The sequence below is a fragment of the Mchenga conophoros genome, linkage group LG20, assembly GCF_057382185.1.
Source record: "Mchenga conophoros isolate Kocher_MC1m ecotype Shallow Benthic linkage group LG20, M_conophoros_male_GT1.1, whole genome shotgun sequence".
NCBI classification, from domain to species: domain Eukaryota; kingdom Metazoa; phylum Chordata; class Actinopteri; order Cichliformes; family Cichlidae; genus Mchenga; species Mchenga conophoros.
This window is the reverse complement of record NC_140545.1, coordinates 22,472,326-22,488,232: the sequence shown is the minus strand read 5'-3', so window position 1 is coordinate 22,488,232 and position 15,907 is coordinate 22,472,326. Positions and strand designations below refer to the sequence as shown.

Here is a 15,907-nt window from a genome sequence, read left to right as displayed (position 1 = left end):
CAAAAAAAAAACTAAAAAAAATTATGCTCTCCTTTTTTAAAATGTTCACATTTTCCAAGCCATCCAGTGGTTTGGATCAAACCCTGATTGGTGGCCCATTCTGGCTCTCCGGACTTATGTTTAACATCCCTGGTCTACTGTGTCCTCTGTTGTCCCACATAAACAGTAAACAAAGTGTCCAAAATAAAAGCAGAAGAACATTCGTTTGTACTATTAAATAAAAGGATACTCGTGGTGAACAAGCTGCTCCTCCAACCCTATTAGAAGATGAGCTCTCGTGCACGGCCCTCCTCCTGCGGCTCGCGCACTGCGCAGCGCTCATTGGTTGGCGCGACAATATAAAGTTCCGCAGTGACTCCTTCACTGACTGCTGCTCAGCCTCACTCACTCACTGCAGGAGGACACCGTGTACGGTGCCCGGCGTCCGAGAGGATTTACCAAACTTTCCCGCATTTGCACTCGGGCTTCCTTTGAAGGTCTCCCTGTTTTATTCCAACATGAAGGAGCGAAGACTCACACAGCCGTTTGTAGGGAGGTGTAAGCTGGTGCTGGTTGGGGACGTCCAATGCGGTAAAACAGCGATGTTACAAGTCTTGGTGAAGGACTGCTATCCAGAGGTATGAGATTTCTGCACACGTCTCATGTGTCTGCAGTCGTTTTAGGATCAATACTGAGGAAAAATCCCTAAAAAATGTCTCATTATCATTCATTTATACGATGTTGTAGATTCTGTTCTGCATATTTTTTGGGGGGTATAATTGGTATAATTATAAATAGTGTGTAAGCTATAATAATGAGATTTTTTTTTAGCTCACACACACATATACATATATATAATGCTGCTTACATTTAAGCATCAAGTCATGAACTGATGTGTTGATTTTGTTTAAATGTAAAAAAAAAGAAGCAAAATTTAATCTAGAATAATATGTGAGAATATGTTGTAATTTCTTTTCTCACTGACTGATTAATTAAATCTACTTGTTTCTGTGTGTGTTTGTCTTTTTTAAATCTCTTTCTTTAATTGTTTCCAGACTTATGTCCCTACTGTGTTTGAGAACTACACAGCCTGTCTGGAGCTTGAAGACCAGCGTGTGGAGCTCAGCCTTTGGGACACATCAGGTGAGCTCCTCTTCTGTCTACCTTCAATTCAGTGTTATTTTAACTTTTGCGGCTTAGGTTGGGCAGTAAAGTAAGGTAATTTGGTTCACTGCTGGGATAAAGGGTCATTATTGGGAAACTCAGCCAGCCTGGAGTTGGTGAATCGAACCACGTCCCGTGTATTGTTTGGCTTACAGTTTTGTTGCTGTTTACTCAGTCTTCACATTCTGTCAATCCTGTTTTGATGCAGTTAAGCAGCTTTTCAGTGGTGTGAGATCTGCTGAGAGATCAGTGATCGGCAGGTCTGAGCCGCAAGCCTGCCTGGATTACTTTAAGAACATCTGGAGCCAAACATCCAGTTTTGAATCTGAAATCCTAATGAGCCAAATTTAGATTAAAAAGAGACCCGGTTTGAAAAACTATGAAACTGTTATTACGAATAAATAATCCTGATGGCTGGTAGACACGTAAAATAAATCTGCTGGTTGTTGCTTTTTGATCCTTACATCCTTTTTTTGTGATTTCAACATTAAATCATTTATTATCTGTCATAAAAACTGAGAACAATACCAGCTAGCCTGGTGTGTTTCAATACCAGACCAAAACCTTCATATATGCAGTTTACAAAGATATTAGACTAATAAAAAATGTGGTGTTTACCATTTGTGTTCGAAAACGGCCTTAAGTAAATAATCAGTTTAGCAGCTGATTCAATTCCAGCACACTCAGCTGATCATTCAAGCCTGAATTTGCTGGCCTCTGGCCTCAACGTGGACAAAGTTAAGCTATCAATGTCACAAAAGAGTAAAGCAAAAGTAGATTTGATTATTTAGGTCTTAAATATAAAGCACACACCAGAATTTGCTGCTTCTAGTTTTTTTAATGTGATTTTTTTTTTTTAAGTTAAGATTTCTGGGCTTGTAGGTTGAACAAATCAAGGTCTTAGCAGATGTTGCCATAACCTCTGTGAAAAGAAAAGAAATCAGCAGATAACGTATCATGAAAACAATCGGTTGTTTCTTCTTTTGTTTTTTGTTTTTTAGTTCCAAATGTTTCGTGTGCTTTGTGCCTCTGGGTTAATGTGCTAACTTCAGCTGACCTTTGAATGTACATAGAAATTATGTAAATAGGATCAATAAGCAAAGCCATCCGGTGCACTACAGATTTATTTCATAACAGCACTGGCTGAGGTTTTGTGTTCAGAGGAAGTTGAGCGGTGCCAGTTGGCCTTCAGTGGGGTTGTTTAACAGGGGGGCGAGGGGGATGCCTCGTCCACGCAGGGGGTGGAAGTCCACACGAGTGTGGATGAGCGCGTGTTTGTGCGCGTCCCTTCTTTACTATGCGTGTAACCGTGTGTGTGCGGCGTACAGTCGCTGTGAACAGAAGGCACCAGTGAGGGATACTGAGAGTAAAGAGAAGCATGACCTCCTCACTGCCTTATGGTGTGTGCTGCTTTGAAAAAAGAGGTCTTATGTAACTGAAAGCAGCACTGAACTAATGTAGGTTTGTGTGTTTGTCTCCCACGAAGTGAAAACTTTCTGGACAGTCACCCTTTCCAGAGGAAACGTTGCATAAGACCGATTTACATTTAGAGCACAAACATAAACACGAGCTTCCCATCTCTCTTTGTTTTGCTTATTAATTCCGCTTTCCTGTTGTCTTTATTCAAACATGTAGAAGACGTTTTCTGATAATGGATTTCAATATTTTCACATTTAACCAAGCTAACTGTTCGGTAGAGAAATGAAGAGTGAGTGTTATAACTTCCTGAAGCACAAATTGGTTCCTCGAGATGTCTTAAGGTATTCGGTGTCCACAGAATTTGATATGTCTTATAAACTAATTATTATCATTTCAGATTTACTGACACTGCCTAAGGAGGAAAAAAAAGAGATTTTTACCCTATTTCTATGTGCATCTTAAGTTTCTTTGCATATGAAAGGCTGTTTTATTTCTGATTTATATTAAGGCAGACTTATAGTCCTCTTGGTGTACAAAGATGAGTGCAGCTCCCACCATTTGCTTTTTTGTGTGAGAGTAGAGCGGACAGTTGCAACAGCTCCTGTTTGCTCAGCTAAAAGGGTTTTGTGTGCGTGTGTGTGTGTTTGGCTTGTCTTGTTTGTGTGTCCAGGCAGGGGGCTGCTAATGTGTGGGAGGTGGTAGGTGCTAGAAGTTGTGTCCTCTTTAGATATGTCTGCCTCCTCTTTCTCAAGCCTTACATCACCCTGGATAGTTATGTGACGGCCGCTTTGATTCCCTCTGAAAGATAGAGATTGTGTAAGTTGACTTACTTTGCAGCTTTAAGTCCAAAAATTTAGACGGGCTGAACCAACCAAGAGTTCGTTTGAACAGGGTTGCTTCTTGGCAGTAATATTGTTGTAAAACGTTTAGTTATTGACTGTAAAGCTCATCAAGATAACATGATTGTTTGTTTGTCCAGCTGGGGGACTAATAGAAAAATCTATCTTTGCTATAATTATGACCTCTTATATCAGCACAGAAGGCGTGAAGTTAACCTCGGAGGACAGGAGAAGGAAATTACATTTTAGTGTTAGTGTGTGCGGAGTGATTAGGTAGCAGAGGGAAGACAATAGAAAGCGGACATCCTGTCAGTCTGTTTTTAGCACTTCCTGAGAATGATATAAAAAAAAGTTGCTTTTTTTGGAATTGTAAGCTAAATATGCTTCCTTAATGTCATAATTCACTAGGACAAACAAGGTGTTATACAATGCTCAGGAGGAGGTTTTTATATGTTAGGGCTTTAAGTTTGATAGAGGAAAAAGCCTTCAAATACATTTTAAAAATGTGCAATGATGTCAAGGTATCTGCAAGGGCTAAGAAATCAGAAGATCAACCTTTAATACTAAAGGTATTAAAGGTACTACTCTCCTTTAAGTGAGATTTAAGTGGACAACACAGCCTCTCAGTACAGTGATTGCTCCACAAAAGACTATAGTGAAGCAAATAATCATAATTAAATTGTGGGTACTATACAGCAGTGCTATAAAAGTTGATGTTATTTTGCAGCAGGTGTATGTAAATTCGTATTGTTTTTGCTGGTTTCCATCGAGCTGAGTATTTGAAACTGTGGATCGTGAAATACAGCGTAAAGTTTTGGAGTAATTGTTTAAAAATTTAAAAGAAGCATTTGGACAACTAAAAGTGTTACATTAAGATGGATAACAGTTCCTTATGTAGCAGGTTGAATATAAGGCTTCAGCTAGCAGTAGTTTAGGTTGGGTTAGCAAAAACACTAGATGTAGCTGGGAGGCAGTTAGCTAAAAAAAGACAGCAACAATCCACCTAAAAGCATAACATAAATCTGTATATTATATCTTATTTGTCTATACAAATACCACTGTGTGAGAGTTGTTATGGTCTGTAGTCTGTGGACTCTGTGTTTCTGCTTAAGTTTATTAATATTCTGTGGTTTTGTTTATTTTGGGTTGTTTGTGATCATCTCTAGTGTTTTGTGTCCTCTGTGCTCTCCTTTTCCACGTTTCAAGTTTCTATGTTCTGTCACCCCAATCTGTGTTAAGTTTGCGTGTTTAGAGTGTTGTCGGTGTGTTTCCTGTTTTATTTTGAAGGTCAGTTTCTCTTGTCAGTGTTTCAAGTTTCGCTTCCCCTTGGCATGTTATGTCCAATTAATCCCAGCCGTGTCTCCCTTCTGTCTCACGGTCCCTGATTGCCCTGTGTGTATTTAAGCCCTGTGTTTTCTTGGGTGCGTTGCTGGTTCGTCTGTGTTCTTTTTCTGCTTCATTCTGTTATTTCTGCGTTTCATGGCGGCGTTTTGTTAGTTTCTCCCAGTATAGGTTTTTTAGGCTACATCTACACGTACCCGGGTATTTTTGAAAACGCAGATTTTTCTATGCGTTTGCACCTTTCGTCCACACGTAAACGGCGTTTTTTAAAAACTCCAGCCAGGGTGGATATTTTTGAAAACTCCGTTTTTGCATTTACGTGTGGACAAGAAAACGCAGCGTCAAAGGTGTGCGCCTTTTTTGACGTCACACTGTGCGCCACGTTATTGTTTCGGTGAAATGAATTTCTACAATACTGTTACTGTTAATTGTACTCTCTGCAGTGTTTAAATGCTTACATATACACACACAGTTACTGTTCCTCCACACATAGAATAGAATAGAATAGAATAGCCTTTATTGTCATTGTACAGAGTACAACGAAATTGGAGTGCCACTCCCTTGGTGCAAGTTTCAATAATAAATATAAATGTAAAATATAAAAAGTACAAAAAAAACAATCGTAAGTACTCAAACAATAGTATGTACAATATATACAGGATAGCAGCATTAATATAATGACAGTATGAATAGCAGCATAATATAATGACAGTGACGGTATGGAATAGGTTCAATTGTTTTTGTGCTTATTTACTACGGTGATAGCTCTGGGAAAGAAGCTATCCCTGAATCTGTTTGTCCTGGTTTTATGTGACCTGTACCGTCGGCCTGACGGTAATAGTTCAAACAGTTGGTTGCTGGGGTGAGAGTGGTCCTTGATGATATTGCCAGCTCTGCTGAGGTACCGAGAGTTTGCAGTGACCTCCAGGCTGGGCAGAGAGCAGCCAGTGATCTTCTGGGCTGTGTTGATGACCCTCTGCAGTACTTTCCTGTCTGCAGCTGGGCACCCTGCATACCATGTTGTTATGCCGTACGTTAGGATGCTCTCTATGGTGGCTCTGTAAAATGTCACCAGCAGCCTCTCCTCCAGGTTGTTCCTCCTGAGCACTCTCAGAAAGTGGAGACGCTGCTGGGCCTTTTTAACCACCGCTGTAGTACATACGACTAGGATCTGCTTCTATGCCCCATCTTTGTTTACTATTTCCCACCGAGGCTTCTAGACTTCTGATTGGCCAACATTTCTACACGGTTAGGAATATATCGCCACCTGTTGCTTTGGCATGTTCCTAGCAGCGTTTTCCTTCATTTCTGCGTTTACGTGTGGACGGGATTATTTTTTAAAACGAAAACAGAAAATCTCCATTTTCAAAAATACCCGTGTACGTGCGGACGTAGCCTTAGCTTCTGTTTTTGTTTGTTTCACTTACCGGTTTAATAAAGTTCACCTGCATCTGACGCTTGGGTCCTACTTTCAACCTCCACTCGTCTGCCAATGCAGACGTGACAAGAGTAATGTGTTTGATGCTGTTGAATAATGTTTTGAACAACAAACATTGCAGAAAAATGAAGAAGACGCATATACATTTTTGCAGCTTTGATTATCAGTTGCAGTTCAGTGAGTGGCGCTAACAACAGTTACTGCGCTTGACTGAAAAGCAGTCTGACAGTAGAGCCCACTGACATTGTAGATTGTTGAACCATGCTAGCTGCTTTCATCTCTTTTCATCCAGAATGGAGATTATTTGAATTCTTCACTACAAAGATAAAGAAAAGTGTTTCCCAAGAATGTTACATACCTTCCAACCACAACCTTCCAACTCTTGCACGAGAATTTATGTTTAGAATTAGAATTTAAAATTAGAATTTATGTTTTTTTTCATTAGGGAATAATAAAGTATTCTGGTTCTGATTGTGATATAGAGATATACTAATTTTACTAACAGGCCATTATTTTAGGTACACATGTTCAGCTGCTTGTTGCAAATATCTAATCAGCCAATCACACGACAGCAAGACGTCAAGATGGTCAAGACAAACTGCTGAAGTTCAAACTTAGCATCTGCTGCAGCTCACAGATGGCAGGGTCATAATTTGGCATCATGAAAGCATGGATTAATCCTGCCTATCATCTGCTGTTTAGTGTTTGTTGTTACGGTTTAGTGGATAATATTTTCTTTGCATACTTTGGGGTCATTAGTACCAAGTGAGCATTATTTAAAAGCCACAGCTTACCCAAGTATTATTGCTGACCATGTCCATCCCTTTATGACCACAGTGCACTCATGTCACAAAGCTTAGATCATCTCAAACTGCTTTCTTGAACATAAGAGTGACTTTACTGTACTCAAATGAGCTCCACAGCCACCAGTGTGTATGTCTTTATTAGAGAACAAATATGTAAAGAGTCTACCTGAACATTTAACCAGGGTTTCTATTTTATCATTCAAAACTCTGGTATGAAAAGTTTTCTATTGAATCATTGAAAGATAGTTGCACTGTCTGACTCACTGAGTTAGTGGACTTTTCTGGAAAATTTCCCATCAGTGGGAAGGCTCCAGGCTTTGTGAAACTCTCATGAGCTTGGCAGGGGTGTATGTGTCTGTTTGTGTTTGTACTGTGTTAATGTGAGTAGGATGACTGTGATGGAACATTATAATACTGTCAGCTGGCACACCGTAGAAAGAGCAGTCATATTTTTGTTTTTGCTGGCTAACAAAATTGAAAAAAAGCTTTCAGTTTTCAGAGATGTTGTTTCGTGCCGAGTGGCCGACTGTGGAGGGTTGAGTTCTTAGGACCGAAGAGCACGACACAAGAAGCAGGTTATAGAAATAAAAAAGTAAAAGCTTTACTTACAAAAATAGGTTCAAGGATGGAAAGTCCAGGCAGGCAGACAAAGCACACAGTCCAGGCAGTGATAAAGTCAAAGTACAGGCAAATTTAACCCCGTAACGACTAATGTGTCATATTTGCTACATGAGATTTTGTGTGTTTTTGAGACTTTTACATCATCATCAAAAAAAAAACTTCAACATTAAATCAACAGTAAATTCAACAATAAATAAAAATTGTGAGATGTAGCAAATATGATACAAATTAAAACTCATATGCTCAAATTAATATTTAATTAATCTAAACTATTGTCAGAAGGTTCAATAAACACTCATTTTTTAAAATTGCATTTTCTTGCCATTAATTCGTTGTTCAGGCTTTGAATGACTAAAAAGAAATCAGAATCAGAACCACAATGTTGCATAGATGTGACATAAACTGCCAGTCTGACATATAACTAGCAGAGGAATGGGTGTATACACTGTGTGGAAAAATTAGTAAAGGTGAGCAAAGCCCCTAAAACAAGCAAAACATTTATTAAAAATGAAAACTGTGGTGTATTAGAACACCATCTTATGCATGCTACCCATTCTTTGCACCTGTGGCAGCTGATCCATTGTGTGCGATGCCTTTTTAAGACAGTGGGGTGCACACATTTGTCAGAGTGAACATGTCCCAGGTGATGCAGCAGGCAGGAAAAGCAGTGCAGGCGGGAGTGACTGGTCTAAAGAGACAGCAGAATGGATCACGAGACGCAAAAACCAAACTAAATGAATGGAGAAGCTCGGAATCCTAAATCTCTAGCTTCCTAAATTGCATATTTAGAAAATTATGGTCTCATTTTGTCAATTCTCTGTCTCGTTAGGTTCTCCGTACTACGACAATGTCAGGCCTCTCTGCTACAGCGACTCAGATGCAGTCCTCTTATGCTTTGACATCAGCCGACCGGACACAGTAGACGGTGCACTCAAGAAGGTATGTATCCCTGCAGTTTGCCCTCATTGATCAGTTGTCTGCCATCCCTCATGTCTATTCTTGCCCAGTTAAACCTGTTTCCTTTATTTGCAGTGGAAAGCAGAAATCCAGGACTTCTGCCCCAGCACTCGGATCCTGCTAGTAGGCTGCAAGACGGACCTGCGCACAGACGTGTGCACCCGCATGGAGCTGTCCAATCAGAAACAGGCTCCAATCTCCCACGAACAGGTTTGTTCCTCATCAACTTTTTGCTCCTTAGTATCTGCTTAAGCTTCTGTCTCCATCCTGTCTACAAGCCCCTCCTTTGTCTTTGATTTCCTCCGACCCAGACTCATCTCTTCCTTCAATTTTATAGGGTTCATCATTAGCCAAGCAGCTTGGAGCCGAGGCTTACTTGGAGTGCTCAGCTTTCACATCAGAGAAGAGCATCCACAGTGTTTTCCGTACCGCGGCTCTGGCCTGCATGAACAAACTCCAACCCACCAATAAGCCCAGCCCAGTCCGGCGCCTCTCCAAGAGACTCCTACACCTGCCCAGCAAGACGGAACTCCTCTCCTCCACCTTCAGCAAGGACAAGTCCAAGAGCTGCTCCATCATGTGAATACTACTAAGATAAATGTGGCAAAAGGACAAACAAACGAGACTGTTGCTGGCTCAGCGGGGGTGCCTGGTGTGCAAGGGAAAGAGAGCAATTATGTGGATTTTTACAAAGCCTCTCTCTCTCTCCTTTGCAGCTTCCTCCTGCAAACTCCTGTCAACCGCTTCCAGAAAAATCACTTTCTATATTCAACTCCAGTGCTGAAGTTTTGATCATGACTTGCCACCAGCATCACAATATCTGCAGAGAGAGAGAATTATGTTTGATGTTCAATTAAACCATGTGCTAGCAGAGCATAACAGGCGCTTTAAGGTGCTGTGAATCGTCTTGAATAAGGTCACTACTGCCTCTTTACCAAAGGAAGGGTTTGTAACTATTACATCTGACTGCATTTAAAATTCTGAAGGCAGTGCCCTTTCCCATCCATCTTTGTTTGAATGTCTGTCTGAGGTCACCGTATGGGCTGAGTGACGAGATTAAATGTAAAATCTGACATCTGACAGGAATTGGTATCAACAGAAATACGGTGCGGGGGATTGAAAATGGCAGGCCTTGGAGAAATTCCTCTCCCAGCTGACCCCTCTTGGTATATCGGTTGGAAATTAAAGCTGACAGTGGAGAAAAGGTGGGGAGAGAGAGGAGGGGTTTGGCGAGCAGAGCGCTCATTTGCAAAGGCAGCGGGAGGACAAACCGAGAGCTCGTCTGAAGGAGCACAATGTGACTCAGCACTCACATGATCTGCAAAACAGTCACGGGTTGGACGTGCTGTGCTTAAAAACAAATAAACAAACACGTGCATGTCTTTGTGGATTCTCTGCCATTACCCATCATCACCCACCACGGCAGTCTTTTGTTCAGTGTTACTAACCACAGGCCTTTATTATGGCACTGATGAATCATCTTACCCTGCTTAATGGATATCGGTTTTTATACATGTTCCAGCATAAAAATGAAGTTGTTCTTGCTGGGCCTTCATCGATTACACAAAGATGTCCTTTTACACAACACAAACTCGATAGATGTATTTTAGTGTACCAAAAGAAATCTTTCTTTTCAAATCCCTCTCCTGCTAGACGTTTAATGACAAGTAGTCCTGGGAGGCTTAGGAGCCATAAACGTGCTTATCAGGGTTCATGAACTCCAGGGGCTGATTTTAAGGGGTATGAAACTGATTAGCAATTTTACCAACAGAAAATTGCCTGATGGACAATGGACTGTTAAAAAAGGAAGACCAAAATTGGGTCATACTTTTCTCCTTCTTTACAAAAATCTTGACACAGGCCTACAATTTCAATAATGAAACCTCCATTATAATTTCTAAGCTGGAAAGGTGGCTAATGTTCATTCTCAATGGGCCCAAAATTGTATAAGTGTGTGGAACATTAGGATAACTCCCAAAAGAAGAAGCCTAAACCTTTTCCTTTTCTTATGACAGCAAATGAGTCTTCTCTTTTTTTTACATCCATGCTAGTGGTAGCTAATCAAGCCTTGCATTGATTAGCTACCAATCTTCAAGTATTAAGAGACACTTGAAGATTGCTTGTCTGGTGCTTCAACCATAAAACATTTTCCAGCTTCATGAACTTTCTGGTACAGTATCCGCTCTTTAACTCTTTAAATCTGCCTGCTTATAGAATAAAATGACCGGGTGTGCATCAGAAGTTAGTGAGGGTGATCTCTGCCTATGCAGCTATGCTCGGAAGAACCCAGAAACTGCTCTAAAGGTTGTCAAACCCTGGCTTTATTGATATATACTGAGGTGCTAAAAGTCATCATTAAGGGACAAGGGAGGTTGTCAAATGCCATTTTGATGGGGAAGTTAAGCAGTAGTTTGTCCCAAAAGCTGTTAACAGACTGATTTGTAATATGGAGAAGTTTCTCCAAGCTCAATTCTTAACTAAGTTTCCTTGAGAGAGGAACAGGCTGCTCCTGACTTTTTTCTTCCTCATTTCTTTTTTTATGCATTAGATATATTTGGATATATATATATATATATATATATATACATTTTCATCCTAATCCGGCCTTTTCCCCCCCGGTGGATGCTTTGTTGTGGCTGTCACGGGTGTTTTTGTAGCTGATGATGTTGTTCTTGTATTCACCGGAGTCTTCTGGCATTAGCTGCTGTTGACAGCTCGGCTAATGGAGGACTTGATGATTTGTAGGTCTGCGCCGAGAAGCCCGGCAATGCGCGGATCACTGGAATTTAACGTGTTGCCTAGCAACAGTGTGAGCAGGGGCAGTTCCTGTTTCTCGGAGAGGAGGAGGGAGGGATCTCTCAGAGAAGGCGCCTGACCTTTTTATTTGTAGCATTTAGACAGAAGGAACAGCAAAGGTGATGGCTGCACATATCGGAGCAGCGGACTGTTGGGGATGTCCCGAGCCGTCACGTGTTGTCTAAAACTTGTCTTTGTAACACTACTGCAGTCATTTTTTTCACTCCTCAGTCCTGCCTGGAACATCATGTCACCCTTAAGTTGTATTTGTCTAATGTACAGCCATTATTTAAGTCTCTCTCTCTGTTTTTTTTTTTTTTTTTTTTTTGTATATATCCTTTTAGAAATTCCCCAAAGAATATCAGTGAAGCAAAACTAAATGTTCATGTGAAGTTGCCAATTATTGCTTAAATTATTGACTTGAGTTCTGTACTTGTTAATGCCATACACTAACTTCTAAGTCTTTTACTTAATAAATATGTCTGAAGTTTATTTTAAGTCTGTGTTTCTGTGTTAAGCTTATTAAAGGTGAAACTTTGTTGGCTGTATTAAGTCAGTTTTCTTTATGCAACCTGATATCACAAATCTGTTGGTGCACTCTGACCTTGGACATTTCATCTCATTTAAATGAAAACTTCACAAAAGCTCTTTAACAGGAGCAAGAGCAGCTGAAGAGCTGAAGGATCCTTCTTGGACAGCCATATGTACTGACCAGTGATTATAAAGAAATCCACACCCACCCTGACTGACTCCCCGCTATATCTCTCTACTTTGGTCAAAGTACATCACACTGCACTTTTCAAGGTTTTGTTTAGCAGGAGCAAATGATTATTTGGGTACACTAATCAAATTCCAAGACTGATAGCTTGGCAGCACATTGTCTATTTTGTCTTAAAGATAACCTTTAATATCACTCACTCTTACTTTCTTGATCGAGGACACAATGGCCTACTTCACAGTCATCACAAAGAAATGCGGCATTACAAATAACACTATGCTTGAATGAAAAGCCTTACAAATAGTACCAATGGCAAGGCTGCATTTAAAAAGATTTGTGGACAAAAATGATCAAGTCTAAACAAGGCTCTGGACGTACTGATGAAACATGTGCACACGCTTAAAAACACACATGTCCAGTGCTGCAAGTACCACAATCGTGATAAAGAAAGGTGATTTAAGTGACAAGTATGTATGCAGAAAAGCATCTCTGATCGCACAACACACAAAAACCTTGCAGAAGACCACACCATGTGTTGATCCTCTCAGCCAAAAATAGGAAACTGAGGACGCAATTGCCGTCTTGTTCACCAAACCAACACAACAGAAGACTGGAAAAATGTTGCTCACTCTATGGCAACATTCAGATCAGTCAGAATTTAAAATAAACAACATGGAAACGGGGAGGGTGGTTAATCTTTTTTTTTTATATACCTGAAATGTACCCGATTTTAAGATTATAGATTATATGTTTTCAAGCCTTAAAACAACAACAACAACTTGATAACACATGCAGTGTTTAAACCTAAAACAGCTCTTTACCTTCAGCACAACAGGAGTTTTAATGCGTTAACTGCATATTGAACTGGGGGATAGTGGGGAACTGGAAACACAGATAGGCTAAATAAACGTAAATAAACGACTGTCACGTTTTGTTTTGACCACAGTCTGTATTAACAAGCTAGCAAGAGAACATCTATTCAGTTAGCTGAAAAATCTTAAGCTTTGCCACTTTTTATTTAGTAATGAGTAAATGGTCTCTTAGGAAGCAAATAACCAGGATAAGCTTGAACCTATTTGCTAGCATGATGCTGTGGTGTTTCTGCTATAAGGTTAAACTTTTTTAAATGGAGTCATTTCTTAAATAAATTAGCCCCCTGCTATTTCAGTGGTTTCCATTTCTTTTGCCTTTCCTTGTTTACACAAACCATCCTCCGTGACCTCCACCTCTAAATTTGCTTTGTCTTTCGCCCGGCTGATATTGGCCCTTATCAGAATCTCCTTGGCTGCGTCCTGCTCTCCCACTGATGATAGGACATGGATGAAAGGTCTGAATGTTTGCAATGCCTGAGCTATCACACACAGGATACAGCATTAACTTATCCAGTACAGTCAAGGCAATTGTGGGAATATTCTCTGCACCGGCAGCTTCAGATAAATTTCATCTCTTGGCTCCTCCAACATTGATTTTCTACAACAAGAAATGGAATAGCGGTCTGATCATCTTTTGGATAAACAGGGCTGCCAGCCAGCCTGTCTCCCTACGACACTCCCTTCTCTTATCTTTTCCTACAGTTTCTGTCTCTCTGTTTTTCTTCAGCACATTTATCAAAAAATTTGCCCATGTACATTACATGTCTCCGCAAATCAGATAACGGTCTGACAAAAGCGTACTCAGCCTGTCATCCATGGCAGGTTGCTCGAAGGCATGATTATTCTTTAAGATCACAGTCACGGCAGGCATGTGGTCTTTTGACAAATACTGCACCTTTGTGGATTGCGAAATGTAACTCCTGAGCTGGTTATACTGCAGACTGCCATTAAAATGATAATTGAACAAGTATGTGAATAGACCTACAGGGAATCTTGTGTATAACTTTGATCATACTTTCATGTCTGACTGTGAAATATGAAGCTAGACTAGAAATAAAGCCATATAAAAGCTATATAGTAACAGATATAAAGCATTTGTTGTAAACACATAGAAAGGACTTATAGTTGATTATCTGTTGAGTCGTGCTCAGTTGACACATAAAATATGAACGTTGTAGCTTGTATATTAATGTAAAATTTTTAGATATAATGGCGTAAATAATGTGAAATAACCCATGTGAGCAAAAACTTTACCATGAAGACATGTGGTGCAGCTGTACCTTAGTAGGCTTCCAGAAGGTGACCAATCAGAGAGAAATAAGTTTTTATAGAACGGGATTTCAAGGGAAAGGATCACAGACTCTGTAGACTCTCAACAAAAGGCGACATAGTTTCCATAAACTGCAGTTCATCTAATGGCCACTTGAAACTGGCTCCAAGCTCGCTATAGTCTTATCTTACAATTTTGTGTTCAACGCTCTGCAAATGATAACTTTTGGCTCCAAAAAACCCCAAAATGATAGAAATCTAAATACTAAAACTGAAACTTTAAAATCCGATGACGAAGGTATGGTGGTTGTGTCCATCATTAATATAATACAGTCTACGCTTTAGATAAAAGATGAACTGAGAAGTTGTTTAAAGTAGAAAAACAAATATTTTCGGTAGGGCTCATGCAAAGCTACTCTAGTCCCAGGATATTGAAGTTTTAATTTCTTTTTACTTGGCAGTGGATAAAAGCAAAAAAAAAAAAAAAGAAGCTGATTTATTGATCAAATTAACTCCATCTTCTATGCCAGCTTCTGAAAAACAATCCCTGCTTGGAAAACAGATTTGTGCAGCCCAGAAGAGGCACATGTGGCACTGACATATTTGATGTAAACTAATGAACAGGTCAGCAGCAAGTGATCTGTGCAGTCTAGACATTTGTCCCTTCCTCTCATGATGGATAGGAGCCTGCAGCACAGACGGTGAGACTGCCTAGGACCGGGATCGGGATCCAGAGGGAGGATGACTGAGGGAAGAGCGCTGCCATCTGAAACCCTCTTGAGGAGCTGGAGAAAATGGTCGCTTGTGCAGAGCGTCTCATTACTACACAAGCACATCATCTATCAGACATGGCAGTGCAGACCCACACGAAACACACACGTGTTGCAGGTTCACACACACACACAAACTATTGCATACATCTTGCACAGCAGCAGCAGAAAAGGAAGCTGAGGAGAGAATATGGGTTGGCAAAGCTATGCTGTCTGATTGCTGATGAGCTATCTGCACACTGACATGTAGGTTACGTTCTCTCTGTGCAGTGAGCTTTGCCACAGCTGCTCTGACGGTCTCGTAATTCCTGTCTCAGGATGGAAAATGGGGTTGCAGTCGAAGGCTCAGCTGGATGAGGAGCAGAGGAACGACTGTCCTACATGAGCGACCCTCTGTTTCAAACTAGCACACTGCTATATCTGCATAATCCATGAACTGTAAGCAATAGTTTGATACTTGGGAAGATGAAAACCACTTGCAGCAAAAGTTAACAAATCAACAGATCATAGGGATAAATAAGTCTTTGCCTACCACCTGGGTCTAGACACATATATTTGCCAGAACAGAAATGAACTTAAAACAAGTACTTAGTATCTTGGTTATCCTTTGTCAACCACAGTTTGTGAGCCTTCCAAATTCCCATCACATATATGTTTATATCTGTCATCTCTTCTCTGAATAAAAGAACAAACTAGCAGTCCTGGCACAGCTGCAAACATGAGAAAAATCAGAGCGGATTTTTTTCTGATTGTGCAGGACTTTGTAATGCTTCATGCAATCAGTCCATCTCTGTGTGTCTGATTTTTGAGTCCAGAGCTGTTCTGATGTGATGGCTTCACGCAGCTCTCGGCCTGTTTGTCAGTGAGCTTCTGGCTATTTAATGAGGCATACAAACATCACTAGACAGCACGCAGCAC

The 15,907-nt window shown here is 40.5% G+C and overlaps 1 protein-coding gene across 1 annotated transcript; it reads left to right on the top strand.

The window, feature by feature from the left end:
• The first annotated feature begins 377 nt into the window (after window positions 1–377).
• Window positions 378–11,908, top strand: LOC146550786 (rho-related GTP-binding protein Rho6-like). The gene is made up of 5 exons (XM_085259998.1): window positions 378–617; window positions 1,035–1,122; window positions 8,437–8,546; window positions 8,640–8,774; window positions 8,902–11,908. Exons 1-5 carry the CDS (start codon window positions 498–500, stop codon window positions 9,145–9,147), a joined length of 699 nt encoding a protein of 232 aa, XP_085116124.1. The 5' UTR covers window positions 378–497; the 3' UTR covers window positions 9,148–11,908.
• Window positions 11,909–15,907: the final 3,999 nt, after the last annotated feature.

Bases quoted from the DNA above. Each gene is read 5' to 3' on its own strand.
- LOC146550786 (XM_085259998.1), top strand. From the start codon at position 498: ATGAAGGAGCGAAGACTCACACAGCCGTTTGTAGGGAGGTGTAAGCTG. The intron at 618-1,034 runs GTATGAGATTTC...AATTGTTTCCAG, and splicing joins TGAAGGACTGCTATCCAGAG to ACTTATGTCCCTACTGTGTT. The intron at 1,123-8,436 runs GTGAGCTCCTCT...CTGTCTCGTTAG, and splicing joins CAGCCTTTGGGACACATCAG to GTTCTCCGTACTACGACAAT.